Source organism: Pipra filicauda, unplaced genomic scaffold, assembly GCF_003945595.2.
Source record: "Pipra filicauda isolate LSUMZ 115617 unplaced genomic scaffold, ASM394559v2 scaffold19_size4547281_pilon, whole genome shotgun sequence".
Classification (NCBI taxonomy): Eukaryota; Metazoa; Chordata; class Aves; order Passeriformes; family Pipridae; genus Pipra; species Pipra filicauda.
The window spans coordinates 154110-172699 of NW_024104309.1; the positions used below are offsets into that span (position 1 = coordinate 154110).

The 18590-nt window shown below is 37.2% G+C and overlaps 1 protein-coding gene across 2 annotated transcripts in view; it reads right to left on the reverse strand.

The window, feature by feature from the left end:
• FAF1 (Fas associated factor 1) overlaps positions 1-18590 on the reverse strand; it is a 157035-nt gene that overhangs the window by 114156 nt on the left and 24289 nt on the right. For both annotated transcript variants that reach the window (XM_027739417.2, XM_039380602.1), the window contains exons 3-6: positions 8957-9003; positions 6440-6648; positions 3299-3390; positions 2845-2933 (exon numbers count right to left, since the gene is read on the reverse strand). In XM_027739417.2, the coding sequence (XP_027595218.1) occupies positions 2845-2933; positions 3299-3390; positions 6440-6648; positions 8957-9003 (437 nt within the window). The remainder of the gene's footprint in view (positions 1-2844; positions 2934-3298; positions 3391-6439; positions 6649-8956; positions 9004-18590) is intronic.

Genomic DNA, 18590 nt, shown 5'->3' on the forward strand with positions numbered 1-18590 from the left:
TCTATTACCTATAACAGCTTTAGATAGGCCACTGGTGAACAAAGACACCCTAGGAGATTTTTATTTGTTTAAACTGCAGGATCACTTTGCCACTACATTTAGATGCTGGTTTTAAGTCAGTACTGGGTTAAGCCCATTCAGTCTGTCAGAATAAACTTCAATGCCTACCTACCAGTATGTTGGAAAAGGATGTCTGAGACACTGTTCTGCCTCAGTGTAAAGAATGGGCACAAACTGGAGTTTACAGAGCTGAGACCAGATTGTTCCTTTTAAGAAGAGCAGACTGGAATCTCAGGCTTTTCAAATATCACTTTCTGGAGATATTCAAATAACAACTATTTATCTCTAGTTCAAAATAGAAGGCATTTGAAGAAAACAACAGATGAACTCACAAAGTAAAGAGGCAAAGTTCTTCAACATCCATTAATAATAGATGTGAACAAGATGCTTTTAAAAATTGTGGGTAACAAACTAATCTGAATAATAACTGACCTAACAGTAGGCAGTAAACAGTGTAACTGGGTTTGGTACATTACTTCAATTAGATGTGTTTTGATCTGCATTGATGCTTTAATTGGAGGCAAGCCTCCCCTTTCATCTAGAATTTATGACTTCAGGGAGATGATCTAGCCTTCAAATTATCCGTGTTTAAATAGCCACTAATTAGTCATCATTTGCTATCCCAAAGCTACCAACTTTTATCTTAAAAATATCCAGAACTAATCTCCACTATGAAACAAGTATAAACTATAAAAGGTAACAACCACTTTGATTTTACTAACAAGTAAAGTTCTTTAAAACTATTAATCCAATAAAAAAGGCTAGGAACTGTTTTTAAACAGTTTGTTGTTATATACTTTACTGCAGTTGCAATAAACAACACTCTTCAGACCCCAATTTTCTTTCCAGAACTGAAGACATTCAAATTACAATATACAGCAATACCTAGGTAGAAAATTTTGGAATTGGAAATGGAAACAAACAATTACCAGCTACAGTGTTTTTTTCACTGTTCTTCAAATAGTTGCTAAAGTACAATGGCTTATTGTTCTCCCATAAACTACAGCTCCTGTTGGCACATACAGTTCATGTGCAGCTCACCAGCCTCTATTCAAGCGCCACTATTCCCTCTCTTAATGCTCCTCTCCTTTATCATTGTTTTTATAATTCATATCAGCATTCTTATTTCCTCCACAGACTACAGGGTAATGTGCACAAAAGTACCTTTTAGTAATACATAAAGTACTTTTAATCATTAGGATGCCAGTTATTCTATTGATCCAAAGCATTCCCTTCACTAGTAATACGACTGCACTTGGAGAATATTCTCCTATCGCCTACAAGGGCAGGAAGCCAACTCCCTCTTCAGACAACATGGAATTCATGCAGTTTGCCCAATTCCAAGCGCATCCCTCCCTCCCTGCCTTGGCTGGTCTGGAGCAGCTCCTTTCCCAGGCTCAATTCCTGCGCACCCTCTAGCGGCTACCGAATAACATTCACATTTTCCTGGTAAAAAGCACATACAGGACTGCCTCTGGGAAAAAGGGCAGGAAAGAAAACAAACCGAAGTAATTAGGTAATCGCAAATTACTTTATAAGAGCATCTTCCTTAAAACATCATTTCATTTGCAAACGTTCAGAATATTCACTGACAGCAGAAAGAGACCTGGAGGTGCTGGTCCACAGAGGCTGAACACGAGTCAGTGTGTGCCCAGGTGGGGCAACTTAAGGCCAATGGCCTCTTGGCCTGTATGAGAAATAGTGTCACCAACAGGACACTAAGGAAGTAACTGTCCCCCTGCACTGGGCACTGGTGAGGCCACACCTCAAATCCAGTGTCCCCTTTTGGGCCCCTCACAACAAGAAAGACACTGAGGTGCTGGAGCATGGCCAGAAAAGGGCGACAAAGCTGGTGAAAGGTCTGGAGCACAAGAGTGAGGAGGAGCGGCTGAGGGAGCTGGGGGTGTTTAGCCTGGGGAAAAGGAGGCTCAGGACAGACCTTACTGCTCTCTAGAACTCCCTGAAAGGAGGTTGTGGTGATGTGCAGATCGGTCTCTTCTGCCATGTCTCAAGTGAAAGGATGAGAGAAAACGGCCCAAAGTTGCACCAGGGGAGGTTCAGGTTAGGTATCAGAATTTTTTTTTTCACTGAAAGAATGGTCAGACATTGGAATAAGTTGCCCAAGGAGGTGGTGGAGTCACCATCTCTGGAAGTGTTCAAGAGATGTCTGGATGGGGCCCTTGGGGATATGTTTCAGGGCTGATTATGGTGGTCAGAATAGATAATCTTGAAGGTCTCTTCCAACCTTGATGATTCTGTGGCTTATGAACACTCAACTGCTTGCTTCTTGAGTGTTCATATCAGTAATAAAAGATATCCTACTCAGTTAAAGGAAATTAATTATTCAGCCTATCTACATACATTTTAAAAGTCAAAAAAAATAAGATAAAATAATGTAACAAACATTCCAGAAAGAAAACTCTGATCTGCTGGGAATGATTTATACAGATTTATAAGATACATTAAATGAACTAACATAATGCAGCAACTTATGCAATGCCAGCTCTCATTTCCACAGGGACTGAACTTCTGTTAAAGTTATCACATCTGAGAGGTGTAAAATTCTGTATGTACCTACAACGTTCATGTACCACATCATGGTTTTAAAAACCCCAGCAACCTTCTTTTCATCAACGAGGTGCTGATGTAGCTCATCCCAACAGTTACTAGAGCAGTGAAAACACTTGGTATTTACTGACTGCAGATCCCTGTACATACATGTGGCTTCATAAAAACCACAAAAAAACAAATCATACAAATAGAACTTATGGCCAAAAGACTTACCCAGAATGACTTGAAGAAGGAGGAGGCAGGTCAGGTGTTAGAACATAAAGACTATTATTTTTTGGCAAGTGTAGACTTTTTAAAACAGTCTGAGGGGAGAAAAATCATTATAAATACAAAACGTTCACCAATTCTGACATATTATTTTATTTCTTTTAATTATTGATATTTATTTACAATACCACCAAATATTTTGTTTCAAGATAAATCTACTGTAACTTCAAAACATCATTTTTTTAGGTGGGCCACGTTACATACAAAACCAACACAAACTAAAGTGATTTGTCCTGGTTTTTTTTTTTTGGTGATGTTTTAGATTAAGAGTTCTTTGTGCCACCCGAGACATCTGACACTCTTTGAAACTCAAAATTCTTGCATTGTAATCCCCACCCACAGATGCTCAGTTTGAAACTCTGAATTCAGTTAACTAACAAAAACACAGTTGAAAACTTACACTATCATCTACATCTCCAGTCTTCCACCCTTTTAACAGCATTTTAGATGCAGGAATCTGAAGTTCATTTTCTAGAATATGTTTGATATCTCCTAAAGAAAAAAACAAAGAAAATACATAAAATACACACACTTACTGCTTTATTTCAAACAGTACTGAGTCGTAATTAAAAAAACAATACCAAGGAAAAATTTACTATCCAAATCATTTTTAGTCTAGTTACTCTTGTAACACCCACTTCAAAGAGTAAAGGACAAATGAAGCTTAAAAAAAAAAATCACGAAGCATGAATGATTGGAGAATCACAGGAGGATCTGATGATTTGGACATATATTTGGATAATTCTGCATATGTCAGACACACACATTTACAGCTGTATGTTATCTGGAGCACCAGACTTTGCCAGCAACAAAGAGGGTGCTTATTTTTGATACCAAATTCCATTATCAATAGTCCTGACCTAAAGAACTGGAATGTTCATACAATTTGACTGCTCTGACAGCTTTTTTGATGTTTTGTACATTTTGATGCTCTCTTCTCTCTTTAGTTATATTACAATTATAAAATAATTCAGGCTGGAAGGTACCTCAGGAGCTCATCTGGCTCAAGCCCAACTCAAAGGTCTAATTAAATCAGTTTAGTCAAAGATTTGTCCGTCTTGAACACACCTAAGGATGGAAATTTGACAACTTTTCTGGCCAACTTGTTCCAGTACTTCACCACCCTCACAACAACAAAAATTCTTTTATCTAACATGAATTCTTGATGTTGCAAATCGTGTCTATTGTGTCTCATTATCACAAGCCTCTGAGAGAAGTCTGGCTCCATCTTCTCTGTGCTCTCCAGCAGGTAGCTGTAGACAGAGGTAAGGTCTGTACCTCTCCCCTGCCCCTCTCCAGGCCGAACAAATCCATTTCTCTGTGCCTCTCCTATTAGCCCTGTGTTCCAAACCCCTGACTGGGGGGGAATATCAACACCTTTCTTGCACTGGGGACCTCAAAATCCAACGCAGTGCTCCAGATGCAGCTTTGCCAGTGCTGAATGGAGGGTAATAATTATTGCCCTGGATCCTGGCTACACTCTTGCCAACACAGCCTGGGACATGGCTGGCCTTCCTCACTGCAAGGGTTCACTGCTGATCCCTTTTATAATTAAGTTGCTTTCTAGCTCACAGATGGGAATACATGGAGTTATCCCATCCCAGATGCAGGACTTCAACTTGGTTTTCTTGGAACTTCATGAGGATTCTGTAAGCCCATTTCTCCAGGCTGTCCAGGACCGTTTAAACAGCAGCCTTGCCCTTCAGAATATCAGCACCTTCTCTGATGTGATTAAGATTTATTTTGAGCAGCTTTTTATCCAGTCCTTATCTTAACAATATGAATAGAAAAACACAACAGCAGAGTACATCAAAGGCCTTACTAAAGCCACAGTGACATCCACTGTTCTCCCTTTGTCCACAGAGCCAGTCATCAAATCACAAAAGTCAAATAAATAATGCTGACTGATTAGGCACAACTTCCCTTTAGCAAATCCATGCTGGCTGTTTCAAATCACCTTCTTTTCTCTCCTGTGCTCAGAAAGTGCTTCCACGAAGATTTTCTTCCATAATTCTCCCACAGACCAAGTGCAGCAATCACCACTGAACAGTAGGTTCACATTTTCCTTAGCCTTCCTTTTCATGCTGATGTACTGACAGAAACACTTCTAATCCATCAGTGGTTTCAGCTTCACCTGAGTTTTGGTCTTCCTAACTCCAAACCTGCACACTGGCAACACCTCTGTGTTCCTCCAGGGTAGCCCACCATTACTTTCCCCCTTTGGTGTACTTTCTTTTAGCATTTAGCTCAGTTGGAAATTCTTTGTTCTTCTGCATTCTGCCATGCTTGCTCCTCTTGCATGTTGGAAGAACTGCTCCTGTGCTTTGAAGAGGTTGTCCTTGAAGATCAACCAGCTCCCCTAGGCTCATATGCCCTCCAGGGATCCTGACAAGCAGATCCCCAAAGAAGCAAAAAATATTCTTTCCTCAAGCCCACAGTTGAAATTCTACCATTTGTCTTGCTCACTTCTCTCAGGACTTTAAACTCAAAGGTTTTAAACACAAGGCTGCCCTCAGTCTTTATATCCCAAGATACAGAAGACATGAACTGCCTTCTGCCCTAAAGCTTTCAGGTAAAAACCATCAAGAAGTTATTAAGAAAAGAAAAAACATAATAGTATGGCTGCAAAATCCTGATTTGATCAGATTTTTATGTCTAATTTCCATGGACACAACAGTGCAATGGAAAACATAGAACACGCATCAAGAATTCAAACTAATCATCACTAGGTGGCACCAGCCACCTAAAAAGACAAATAAGGACCAAAAGTTCCAATTTGAAAATTTCATCCCAGACAAAAGGCTGCAGCACAGAAAATTGTTTTTATCAACTATTTCTTCATGTAGTTCCTTATTTGGATCTGTATAAGCTCTTCACTAAAAACAAAAAATAAAAAAAACCCCTCTTCTTCCTTAGCAAAAGTAAATTAACTCACAGTTTGGGGAATGTAAATAATAACACTAACAATATCATATTTCTAACAAAATGCAACAATTTTAGGATAAAGACAATAAAACTGATAAAAGAAATCTTAATTTGAACAAAAGAATCAAACAAAAATTGAGCAGAGAAGAATCCAACGATGTTCTTCACATCGGGAAGATCTCCTCTAATCTTGTCACTAATCCTATGCAGAAAGAGAAGCCATACAGATGAGAAGAGGAAATGCTAAGATCATCCACTTATTAACAGACTGCATCTATACTAATCCTGCCCCCAATTACGTTTTCATGCCTAAACTTAATCATTAATCTCCATTTGGTTTCTGAAGCAAGTTCATAAGAAAACTAGATTTCAAAATAAATATTTGATAGATCACTAACCTTTACAATGGATTAGTGAAATTTTGCTTTTTTAAAGCTGTAAAGAGATTTCAAAATGGTTAGTAGCTGTGGAGGCTGTATTTTGGGTTTGGTTTTTTTTTTCTTTTTGAGGGGTTTTGCTTTGCTTTGCTTTAGGATTTGAATTTTGGGAGTTGAATTTTTTTAGTTTGTTTTTGTTTTAGGATAGCAGTTTTCGCTGAATTTTTACAAATCCTTACCAACTGCGGAGCTGTCTTCAAGTACTACATCCACATTTCTGTCTCTGTACTCAACCCTGAAGTCAAGCATTCGAGGTTGTCTTTCCACTATTTGTCTAGATGGCACTACATGGCGAAATGCTGAGGATGAGGAAGGGGTTGAAGAAGCTGCTGTAGAATGACTTGTGGGGCCAAAGGCTGGTCCATGTAAAGTCTCTCCACCGTACTCACTGAAAGACATGCAGATAAGATGATTTAAACAGAACAGTTTGATACATTTAAATGAAAGTTAGCAAAGTGAAATGACAGTGTTATTCACTTATTACGGTCCACAGCACACACCTCTTGAATAACTACTGTCATATCTGAATATACTATGCATCTAACCATTAGTAATTCGAAAACAACTTTCATATCAGCAACATTAACGTTTCAGGACTCAGAAGTGCTAGAAGGAGATCAGCATGGATGACAAACAAGCATTTAAGCAAGTATTTCAGTCTAAAAATCATTATGTAATTAATACCAGAATTATCTTGAGAAGGATTATGACCATATCAAAATTGGCATTTCATTTGATAAGTGTAAAGCTTTGCCTTTTAGATGTTCTTACCAGGAAGATCACCTGTGCTGAGCAGTTACAAGATATCATGATGGTGGATGCAAGACAAGAAAAGGTCTGCACTGAAGGAATGGAAGCCAAGCAAGGAAGGATTTAGGAAATGCTGAAACACAGCTTGCCTCGTTTCCATTCTTTAACAGAACTTATTTGAAAAATGCCTTCTATCCCTCTTGAAGATACCATGAGATCTCTCAATGGAAATGCTTCATACAGAAAGTCAAATCTGTCATCTAGAGAAGACCTGAACTTTTAAAAAGTGCAAATGTGGATGGCAATGCATGTCACAGCTATTGCAAACCCCATTATTGTGCCTTACACATTTGAAACAAAAAAACATGTTATGCTTGTAAAACAAGGAGCTCCTTCACTTCTCACATCAGCAGGCTCAGAAGGATGAACTCCCAGCTACAAAGACCCACAGCTCAAAAGTCAAAGGCCCAAAAGTCTAAAGAGTACAAGAAACAGTCTTATTTTCAGGATTTAAAAAAGTATAAATACCGAGTGATGGGTCACTGTCTTAAATCTGATGGCCAACTATGAATTAAGTACTATAACCATTTTGTTAATAGACACAAGAAGCAATGAGTATCCCAATTCTGCAGACTGGATTGTAAAACCAAACGTGCTTTTTTCACTTCAATAAATTAACTTACTTCAAGTCCAGTTATTAATTCTATTTGATTCCACCATAAAAGACATCCTATATATCTGACTGTCAACCTCTAATGGAACACAAAAAGCCTCACATCAGTAAAATAAGCCTCGTATGAAAACCACCGGAAACCAGGCTTTAAGCCTACCAAGCCTCCCTTTAAACCACTTCCATTGGAAGGGAAAAAAAAAAAACATTTGGAACACATTTGACTATCTACTCATTTCTAAAAATTGACGAATTACTGTGGAACAATGCTGTAAGTGGACACTGGACCAGCATGTTATCCAAGTCTGGCAGAACTATTACAGCTACTCCCCAGTTTCTTTCATCCAATCAAACATTCTGGTATTTTGGACAGAAATGTTTTAAGGTCAGGACTTATTAACATAGGTAGAAAAAGTGCTCAGTACAACAAAGATTTGGTCTCAAATTGACTAAGTAGGCCTTACAGTAATTATATATTTAGTAACTTAACTGAGCAAATAAAGTTTTATCCTCAATCAAAAACTGACTCTATTTAATGATAGCTTTAGTAAGTATTGACACACACATCAAACCAGCAATTTACCTACATTATATATCTTCTGCCATCATTAAACTTTTTATAATAGTACATTAAGTACTTTTCTGAACAAATTTTTAAACACTACTTTACTGTCTCTCTCAGGTAGCTCAATTCCTGTTCTGCTGTTTTCAATTGCCTCATCAGCACTTAGAAGATCAAGCTTCAGTGACTTCAAGACATCCAAGCATGAGTATACAAGCCAAAATTTAATTCAGAAACTGAAAGAAAATCAGTAAACCTACTTTTAGAAAGGAACAACCTTACTTTATCTATCGCAGCTTCTGCTGCCTGTAATTCAATACAAGAAAAATAAAAAAAAAACCTATGAAAATACAAACACTTTTGGCCAAGAACAGGGAAGCATGGAATATCAATACCTTTAAAAATGCACAAGGGAAAAGAAAATACTTAGCCAGAAGCATACCAATATCCAGACTCAGTAGAGAGAACCCTACACAGAGTGACCCAGCAACCAGTGAATTCAAAATAAAAATTAATCTGAATAGATGTTCGAGCTAGTCCTCCACCAATACGGGAAAAATTGAATGTTAAGTCAGTTTTGCCACGAATAGAATTTGTGGCTCCAGAAACAGCTTTAAAAGGAGAATTACATCATCTTAGAATTCAGGAAGAAAAAAATGTGACTGTTACCCAGCATCACTCTCTGCAAGTAATACTCCAGTCCTGTGTGCTTACCTTTGCAGAATGCCATTTTCTTGTGGTATAACACCATTTATAGCTGCCTGAGAACAGAAAACAGATTTTGAGTCAAGCATACAGAACAACAAAAATACACCAGAACTTATATAATGTGTTTTAAAGTGTGATCAACTTGCTTCAAAATATGCCCTGAAATGCTCTCCATTCAATGAGTATTCTTGGTAAACAATATTGGCATTACAGTATCTGCATAAAACAAACCCCACATCTAAGTGCAAATAAACAGGAACTGAAGCTCAGACTCCTGCATGATTGTGATGGGTTTCCCAGGTGGAATGCATGGGAATAAACTGCCTGGCCCACGCTCAGTCAATATAACACTCTGTACACTTGCTACTCACACACCTTGGACACGCTGCTCTCAAACACACTGAGCCAACTGTGCAGGGCCAGGGCAGCCAGACAGCACGTACACAGAAAATATTACGTTTCCCAGACGTATCAGGCCTGCACAAACCCATAAAGCTGCCCAGCTGCACACACACCGCGTGTTGCCAGCCTCGTGTGCTCCCAAACTGCTGCAGTGGGCGCAAACAGCCCCACGGGGCTCCACCCCACCCACGCCTTCCCCCCAGCTCACACACACAGACACTGCCCGGCCCCCCCTCGGAGCACTCCTGCGCCAGGGAATCACAGAAATGACCACCCCCAAAATTCAAACAATCTTCAGGTAGAAGAGGAAGTATTTTTTAAGTAAGGTTTATGCAGTTAAATACCGTGCCATGCTGTCCAGATCACCAGAATAAACAAAATATTACTTGTGTAAGTACAAACCTGGCCATCTGCATTCAGGTTTGGTCTTACTGGAAATTACAGGGTTATTAACTATAAAAATATCCTAATGAATTCCATCTTATATTAGAACACATTATATTTTTAAATAGTCACAACATACCCCAGTTGCAAGTTCAAAACCCTAATTCTGACAAAATTTCTGCTAAATCTCTTGTAGCATTGCTCCATTCTGTGTTGCAGAAAGTTAATTTCCAGCACATCTGATGCTACAGTAGTTTGTATAAACTTTGAAATTATATCAGGATGAGGGAAAAGCTTGGAAAATAAGTAAGACTCTCTTAAACAGTATTTTGAAGCCAACTTATTGCAGACTGCTTCAAACCACCAAAAAAGTGTTTAAAAGCATTTCCTTGCTAGGATTTTTCAGATTTGAGGAGCACTTAGAGTGACTCCATGTGAGCTGGTGAAGGTGACTTACACACTTGCTCCTCAGCTGATTAAACTTTGTTCTGACTATTGCTAGAAGACACAGGAGCAAAGACGTCAGAACCCCACCTAACTTCAGGCTTTTAATCCTAGCACAGCAGGGAGCAGACAAGGTGGAATAGCACGGGAGGGAATTTGGCAGGGAATGAGAAAAATTTAAAAAAAAAAAAAATCTAGAGAGGAGGAAAAAAACAGACTTCAAAAGACTAATTCTATTTCTCTCTGTGACAATCTTTATAATCACATGTTGAGTTCACAGGTACATATTTGTTAGGTTTAACAGCGCGATTAAAGAGAGCTTGGAGCATCCCACTAATCTCTTATTTTCTCCTCTACCAGCAGCAATTCATGCGTTTCTACTATCACAATTTCTAATATCCTTGTGTGTCAGATATACCTGTCCTGGTGGCCAGAACACCTGGTGAATGAGTGTCCAGTCCCCGATGGAGAAGAGAACACTGATGTTTAGAAGCTCATAGATCCCCTGGTACTCCAGGAGGACAAAGTCATATACTGCCACCGAACTACTAACACTCCTCATCTATCAGCATCATTTTTACAAACTGACATTAAAAAATGTAGCTTAAGTAAGTGCTTAATAAAGACAAAAATAGATGTAATCAAGATTTAAATGCTATGGTTTCTTTTCCTCCAAATATATAAACATGATTTTTTACAATTTCCATTAAAAATTAAGGCTACATAAAGTCAAAAGGCTTTATTGCTGAACTCAGCTAAATTATTATGATATTGCAATAAGATCATGCATTTAGTAACAAATATTGCATAATTAATAATAAAAAAAGCAGAGAAGGAAAAGGTCAGATGTATCTATAAGCTACAGCAACAACCCATGAGGCTGTATCAAATTACAGGGAAAACAAAGTTCCCTACCAGATCAGTTTTTAAATCAGCTTATCCACCGTGCATGGCAATAATCAGTGGTTTCTTTTTAACAATGTGTCTCATTTATCATCATTGTGGTTTTTGCAGTCATACATAGCTCTTGATCGTGTTCATCTAATAAACCTCCAGGAAAGAGTAGGAGGTTTTGGTTTATTTGGGTTTTTCAGGATTGGCTTCCCCCTCCCATACTCTTCAGCAACATACATTTAATTTCTGTCAACCAACAGATAATGTTAGTTGAAAGGTAAAATTATCCTTTATTTTGCATCTCTAAGACACAGAGAGCAAATACAGGTTTTGTACCACAGAACCTACACTAATAATGATCTGCTGGCACAAGAGAGTTCTCTTTACTCACAAAAAAGGAGCTGCTTCAGCTATAAAGAAATAACGCAGTGTGGCATTTCCACACTTCTGTCAAAGCTCTTGTCTCAAGAGGATTAAATCGGCTCAAACTTCTTCTGAGCCTGCTTAGAGGGGTTAAATATGATAGAGGCTCCAAGCTATTTTCTTTAAAACTGAATAACTCACTTGTTCATGTCCCTAGTTTTGTAAACTTGATGACATTTAAGGGGCACAGCAGAAAAAAAATCAGCACCAGTATTATGTACTCTTTTGATGGAAAGACCTCTATTAACCACACTGTAAAACTAAAGAGTCTGGACACTGTTTGTTAAGCAAGATGGAAGACTAAAATGGTGTAAACAACAAATGGTAGCAGTGCATATGTACATACTGCATAAATATTAAATATCCATGTTCTTACAAGACAGCTATAAGTGGGCCCTGCAACAAAAAAAAGAAAAAGGAACAACCATCTGCTTTAGAATTTCACTGGGAGAAGGTTGTGTCTATTACAAAAAAAAATTAAAACAAGAACACGTTACTAAGGCAGGATGTGTTCCAGGCTGTTCTTCCCCAGTGTCAGTCCCCTTTGAGAGAGGATCACATCTCTATGGTTATGCAAACCTTCAAAGATATCACATTTTTTGTCTCTCCAAACACGTATCTTTGATCACCAGCCTCTGTGACTAATTTATAGCAATTAAAAGGGGGTATTACGCTTGAAACAATTTTAATAACCAGTGCAAAATCTCTTCATGGGTTATTAAATAGAAAGATACCATGTCTGGATCTTCAGTTCCCAGTAACCTGTTGCTGAGAGTGCAAGTGGCATTCCATGCATATGCTGTGGGAGAACCCACCGTGTGTCCACGAGGGTCATTGCTGGATATGAGGTACCACAGCCTCGACAGTATCTGCCTGTTCAAATACTATCACTATTTAATGAGTGAAGTTCACCTTAAATGGAAAATTATAGAGGCTTCAGAAGATTTTTCCCAAAGCCAAGAATCTCAGGTGTGTCTCAGTACTACACATAGGCAAATTCTACCATAACACACAACACTCAAACAACTACCAGGCCTACCATTTATTTTAGGAAATTGTAAGCCGAATTTAGCTATTCTTGATTTATGCATTATGTTTATGGACATGAATCATATATTCAGGAATTGGAACAGCTTATTTAAGAATTCATTAGGCACTGCATAACCTGACTTAATTGGACCTGCTTTGGACCAGACCAGCATCCAGAAACAACTTCCCAACTCAAGCACTCTGTGACTTCATCATCCAAGAGTGTATCTTGGTAAACATGCCTGTGAATCTTGGGGTTTTTTTAATGAACAGTAAGACAGGAACATGATATAATACTGGACTGACAAATGCTCATTACAAAGGTTCAAAGTAACAATATTTTTTTTGTGTTTGTTTCAGCAGCACACTTTCAAATAACAATATCAAAACATATTCAACTTTTTTCTTCCCTATGTTTGCAGGAAACAAAAAGCAATAGGGTTAAGGAAAGGTTACCGAATTCCTTAACTGTTTGGGCAACCCAAAATTCTGTGGTATTCTGTAAACAAACTGAAATTATTTAAGTGACTAAAGAACACTGTGAAGCAAACTGTGAAATTTAGAACTTTTCCTCAAGGGAATATTAACTTACACACGTTAGTCAGTTCTGATTAAATGTGACTATCTTTTATGAGTACAAAACAGTGTTAGAGCGAAAACAGCAACAATGAAGCAAGAATGCTGATGACTTCTCTTAAAATACACAATTACAGTGTTAACCATTTAAAAGCAATTAGGCACATCTTACAGTGATGCTCATCCCAGGCAATGAGGGTCCTATGAAAATTTATCAACAAATTGCAGTATTTTAGATAGTACAAACATTAAACTCACAAGTTGTAAATACTCGGTGGTTATCACAAAGTTTGAAGAAGGACTGGATTTGCCAATCATATTATTTACATGCTGAGGTCTACATGTATATATACATATAGTGATATACAAGGCAGGGGATTCCTTCCTCTTCATGGACTACAGATGGGAGTTAATTTTTAAATTTCCAAAATTTAGAAGTGATGTTTAGATGAATTATCTTAACAATTAAAATCAGGCCCAGGCAAAAGCTCAGTTAAAGGCTTCTGCAATGGGTGAGGATGGAACTCTTCCTCGGTGGCCACCTCTTGTTCCTCCTCTCTCCTTTCCAACTCTCCATACCACAGAATGGCTTTCCAGACCCTAGCCTAGATACAGACCCTTTAAAATTTTCCTCTTCAAATTCAAACCTCTACCCCAATGTGGAGCAAGAGCTTTTACAAAGCACAATGCAAGATCAACTTTCCAAACTGATACTAGAAAACACATCTCTAAGCAAAAGAAGAAAGCAAATTCGAGCTGCACAATGCTGGAAGAACAATCCTTTCAGAGGAAGAGGCTACAGAAATGTAAATACCATGGACATGAGAGTGCATGAGTTTCACTGAGATAAATAATCATTTCATCTTAACACAACCAGCACAAGCTGCTGGCACAGAATTCCAGAAGCCTTATTTAGGTTTGAGTGAATTCAGCAAGTAAGACCACTTGAGTCTACTTAATAAAGCCCACGCAGAGCTTTACATTTGTTTAGCTAAAAATTGAGAAGGTTTACATTAAACAAACACAATATCCAAATGAGACAGAGGCATAGGGTAATAAGAACAGCCACAGCAGATGACTTAATCCAAAATCCATGGATGTCCAACCAAACAGCATCAACTGCTTCAGAAAGTCACAGGGAAATATAACGGAGTCACTTGCTCATGTGGTGTTTTCTTCCAATCCTCCAATTTTCTGTAGGTCTGACACATTCGGATTTATAGCCTTTATAATTTTTCTTTGCATTCAACTTAATGCAATAGCCTCGTAAACCATATATTTAATTACTTCTATGAAATTCAGTAAGAGCTTTCTTAGATGAGGGGACTCATTTATTATGACTTTCAAAAATCTGCATTCTTCCCTAAATGCCACAAACTCAGATTTTACTTTCGGTTTAAGATGCCTGGTAAGCTAAAAACAAAGTTCTGCATTTTGTGTCTTTCCTGTTTATTTTGCCTCTTCTTCCTATTATATATTTAACATCTCCTTGATATAAAAACAATTTCTCTCAAACCACAAATTCAGAAAGTTCACCCCAAGCTGTTTTCTACATCAGCAGAAGGAAAGAGAGTTCATTGTCTTAAGAGGAAGAGGTGCCAGCGGCTGGTAGGACTGTATTTTAAAATATAACCAAAAAATGGTCATTTTGATGTTTCACACTACAAAACAAAGAAAAACCTGTTTTTATCTTTGGCCTGACCCTTTCAGCATTTAATCTTAGATTTATTTCTCTGATTACACAAGTGAATATAACCAAAACCTACATGCAAAACCTCACTACAGAGGGTGAGATGACACACAAGACAAACATACTGTGGTTTTGAGTTCTGTAGGAAAAAAAAGATTCTAACTGTTATATTTTGGACATATCAGCCAGTATTCAGCTGTGCTATCAATCCATCCTGCTTGAGGATCACTCAAGATTTGCTGAATTTCAGCAAATTAAACTTTTTTTTTTAAAGCTAAAAGTGTAATGAAATATACCAAAAAACCCTCATTAAGCAATCTATAATATACTAGAAAAATTATTTCTTATCCTTTCTATTTTATATTTCGACAGCACAGAAAGGGTCACTAAAATTACTCTGTTTATAATTGTCATTCCACTGCAAATAATTCTACTCCTAATTTGGGCTAAATGTGATATTATCCCTGACATAGAGTATTCTTACTTTAATTTTGTTGCTTTTGTTGATAAATTTCTTATCCTAAAGATTTAAAATACACTTTTTATTTGGCATTCAAACAAAATAAATGGATGACAGAACTCAAAATGCCTTCTACAATTGCGAGCTTAAAAAAAAAAAAAAAAAAGGAAACAAAACCCAAAACTGAACAAATGTTATCCAGAGAGGAAAACCAAATAATTAAATGATAAGGCATAAAGGAAAGCATTAATGAGACAAAGCATCCATGAAAAGACCTAAAAAGCAAAAGTGAGTTTCAAACTGCTTCCAAACCATAAATCTGCATGACAAAGGAACACACTTTCATACACAACGGCAAAGCAAAACAGGAGAAGTGCAAAGATTTATTAGTTCCTTTTGAGCACAGAAGCATTTCTTATAATGAAACTAACTCACAGGGCTCTGCTACATGCATATATTGCAGTAACAACAGTAAATGCTTTGAAATAATGCTTCCCCTAATCACATTTGTTCTGACCTGCTGATACTGTGACTTTGGGAAACCAGATAGAGTAAAACCACACACAGATTTTTCTTGCCATCAATTAACAACAATAAAACAAAAAAAGTAGAAAGTTCCAGAATAAGCAGCAGAAGTTTCACCAACTGGTGCTGACAAAAACATACTGTAAATATTAGTCAAATACTGTAGTCAATCTGGATTAATACAATAAAGGTTTACTGAAACCAGCTGTAATACCATCACTTCTTTCTGCTCCAAGACATCGAGATCAGACTGTGAGATTCCCAAGCAGGAAAATGTGGCTTCTGAGCAGCTTTAAGCAACTACCAAATCTCGCCTGTTACAGGCAAGTTTGAGCTGTGTTATTCTAAACAAGAAATTCCATGAAACCTTCTTTAGAAATACCAATTACTTTAGACCAGAGGCTTTTTACAAACAAGATACACTATCGCCTTCCTACACACACAACCACTTTGAAACCATTACTTTAACAAAAAACTGACTGCTGTGAGTTTCAGTTATAAAAAATATTATTTGGTTTGGATTTTTAAATAAATTCAATAATATTTCAATAATAAAATTACTAATTGTGCCCCAGTAGTAAGAGAAGCAACCTCTACCTTTGTTATTTTTGGCAGGCTTTTCAAGGCAAAGGAATGAGTCAGCTTTTTCCTGTAGCTTGTGTTGTACTTGCTGGCTTTTTCCCAGCTTTGCAAGTCTCGAAAGTATTTCCAAGTGCTAGACGTGAAGTTACACCCACAAAGTTTACACAGAATGCCAACATTTGTCCCCATCGTGGTTAAAATTTAACCAAAAACTGTAATTGAACTACAATGAAATGTCTTCTATGCATTCTGCTTTATTTCAGCCTGTTTTCTTTACAACAAATATACTTCATGAAAAGCTGCAAAACAATAGAATTGCTAATAAAGCAAAAAATTAACATTTCATCAAAAAATGCCACATGAATACATTCATACAGATGATTCACTTCATCAGCAAGAGAGCACGCGTTGAAATAGTTCACAATTAGCACTCTAGATGTGGTTTCCCATTTCTCCCTACTTCTTTGGTGGCTTCAGCAAATTTTTTCCTGTCACTCCTACAACATGCCTAAATGCACTAGGAAGCCTTTCAACAGTTAAGATATACTTCTATAATTCTGAGAGAGAAAAAACCCTACATTTTGCACAGTTCCTTAATTTTATATTGTCACTGTCTAATTCCTCAAACAAAGTGCAATCTCAATAATAAATTCATAACTCAATGTATTTTCCCAGCATAATGAAAGTAAAGAACATGTCCAGATTTATAAGAAGCTTAGGGATCTGCACCTACCTGAGCTGAGACTCTATATCAGCAGCAATAAAGGAAAATAAGCTACTTTGAATTACCCACTCAAATTTCATTCATCTTGAAAGGGAGAGTAGACCATGAGGTGTCTGCCACTTTGACACACATACATGTACCTTGGTTTTAGTCATTATGTCACAAACTTTGACCCTAACACTGCTTCACCTTCTAACTTAACAGAAAGGAGTGCTTCTGCTTAATATCAAAACATATTTTTTTACTCCTTAAAACATTAAACTAGACAGCAGCAAAGTCAGATAAATCAAAGGCTATGCCTGAAAAAATACCTGTGTACTGAACCCACATTTCTACCCCTCTCCTGATTATTTTATGTAAATTTGAATGGCAACACTAAAATGCACAGGTTGGGGATAGTTACCTCACAACAGTCACAGCATTGGCACAGATGCTGGTTCTTCAATAATTTACTTAGATTTTTCCTACTCACACAGTCCCAGCATGATTCAATGACAGACTAAACACTTGTCAAACACATGTTTATAAGATGTGTGCAATTTTCAGTTCAACTACTCAGAGTAATAAACTACAGATACCTCACACCTGCCACTTCGCTAGTAATATATTCTAGAAATTTGTTCTTAAATTTGAATATTGCAGGACAAACTAATGCTAAGCAATCTTCATAGAAACTACCAATACAGAGGTAGCAGCCTCTGAAAACAAGTATTTGTAAAACCTAAGGCAGGTGGGTGATACATATGTGGAGCTACAATAATACTACCAGGCACTACTGGGATCTCAGGTGCTGCCTTTTTTTTATTTGCAGAACACAAAACTCTCTATTACAAGAAATAAGAGTCTTTTGCTAACAACAGAAGTCTAATTTTATTAGTCCTCTGGCTTGTTTGATCACTATGCAAGAAAAACTTAAGTAAAGGAGCTCATTTTATAAGTAACTAAATTCCATCTTTTATTTGAAAAGGAGAGAGAGAGATCTTACTTTTTACTTATTGACTGCAAAGTTTTACCTAAAAATCTTCTCCAACTCACTTTTTGACCAGAATGAGAATTAAAATTTCATATGCATCATCACAGCAGAAAAATACAGCCATAAAACACAATCTCAATCTCTTTGTTATCCTTCCATGAATAAAGCAGGTTTTTTCCCATTAGAAAAATTACAGTCAATAGTTATGAAACAAAATAAACTATTTTACATTAACATAATCTCCTCCATGTCTAGAAAATTATCTACTCTATTGCAAGTTAAGTACTATATTTGCTAAAACTGTGAAGGGGTAAAAGATACAGATTTCTTCATAGAGGCTGAAGAATTATTCCAGTTTAATAGGAACCAAAGGGTTTTCATCCAGAAGGTTATACCAGTTTTACCCTATGGGAAAGTTATACACCTTCTTTCAATCATCAGTGTGATGAATTCTGATGAATCAAAACTACAAAGCATATATGAAACAGCACTAAAGAAAACACATTTAAAGTCGTGATTCTACTGTTTCAAACA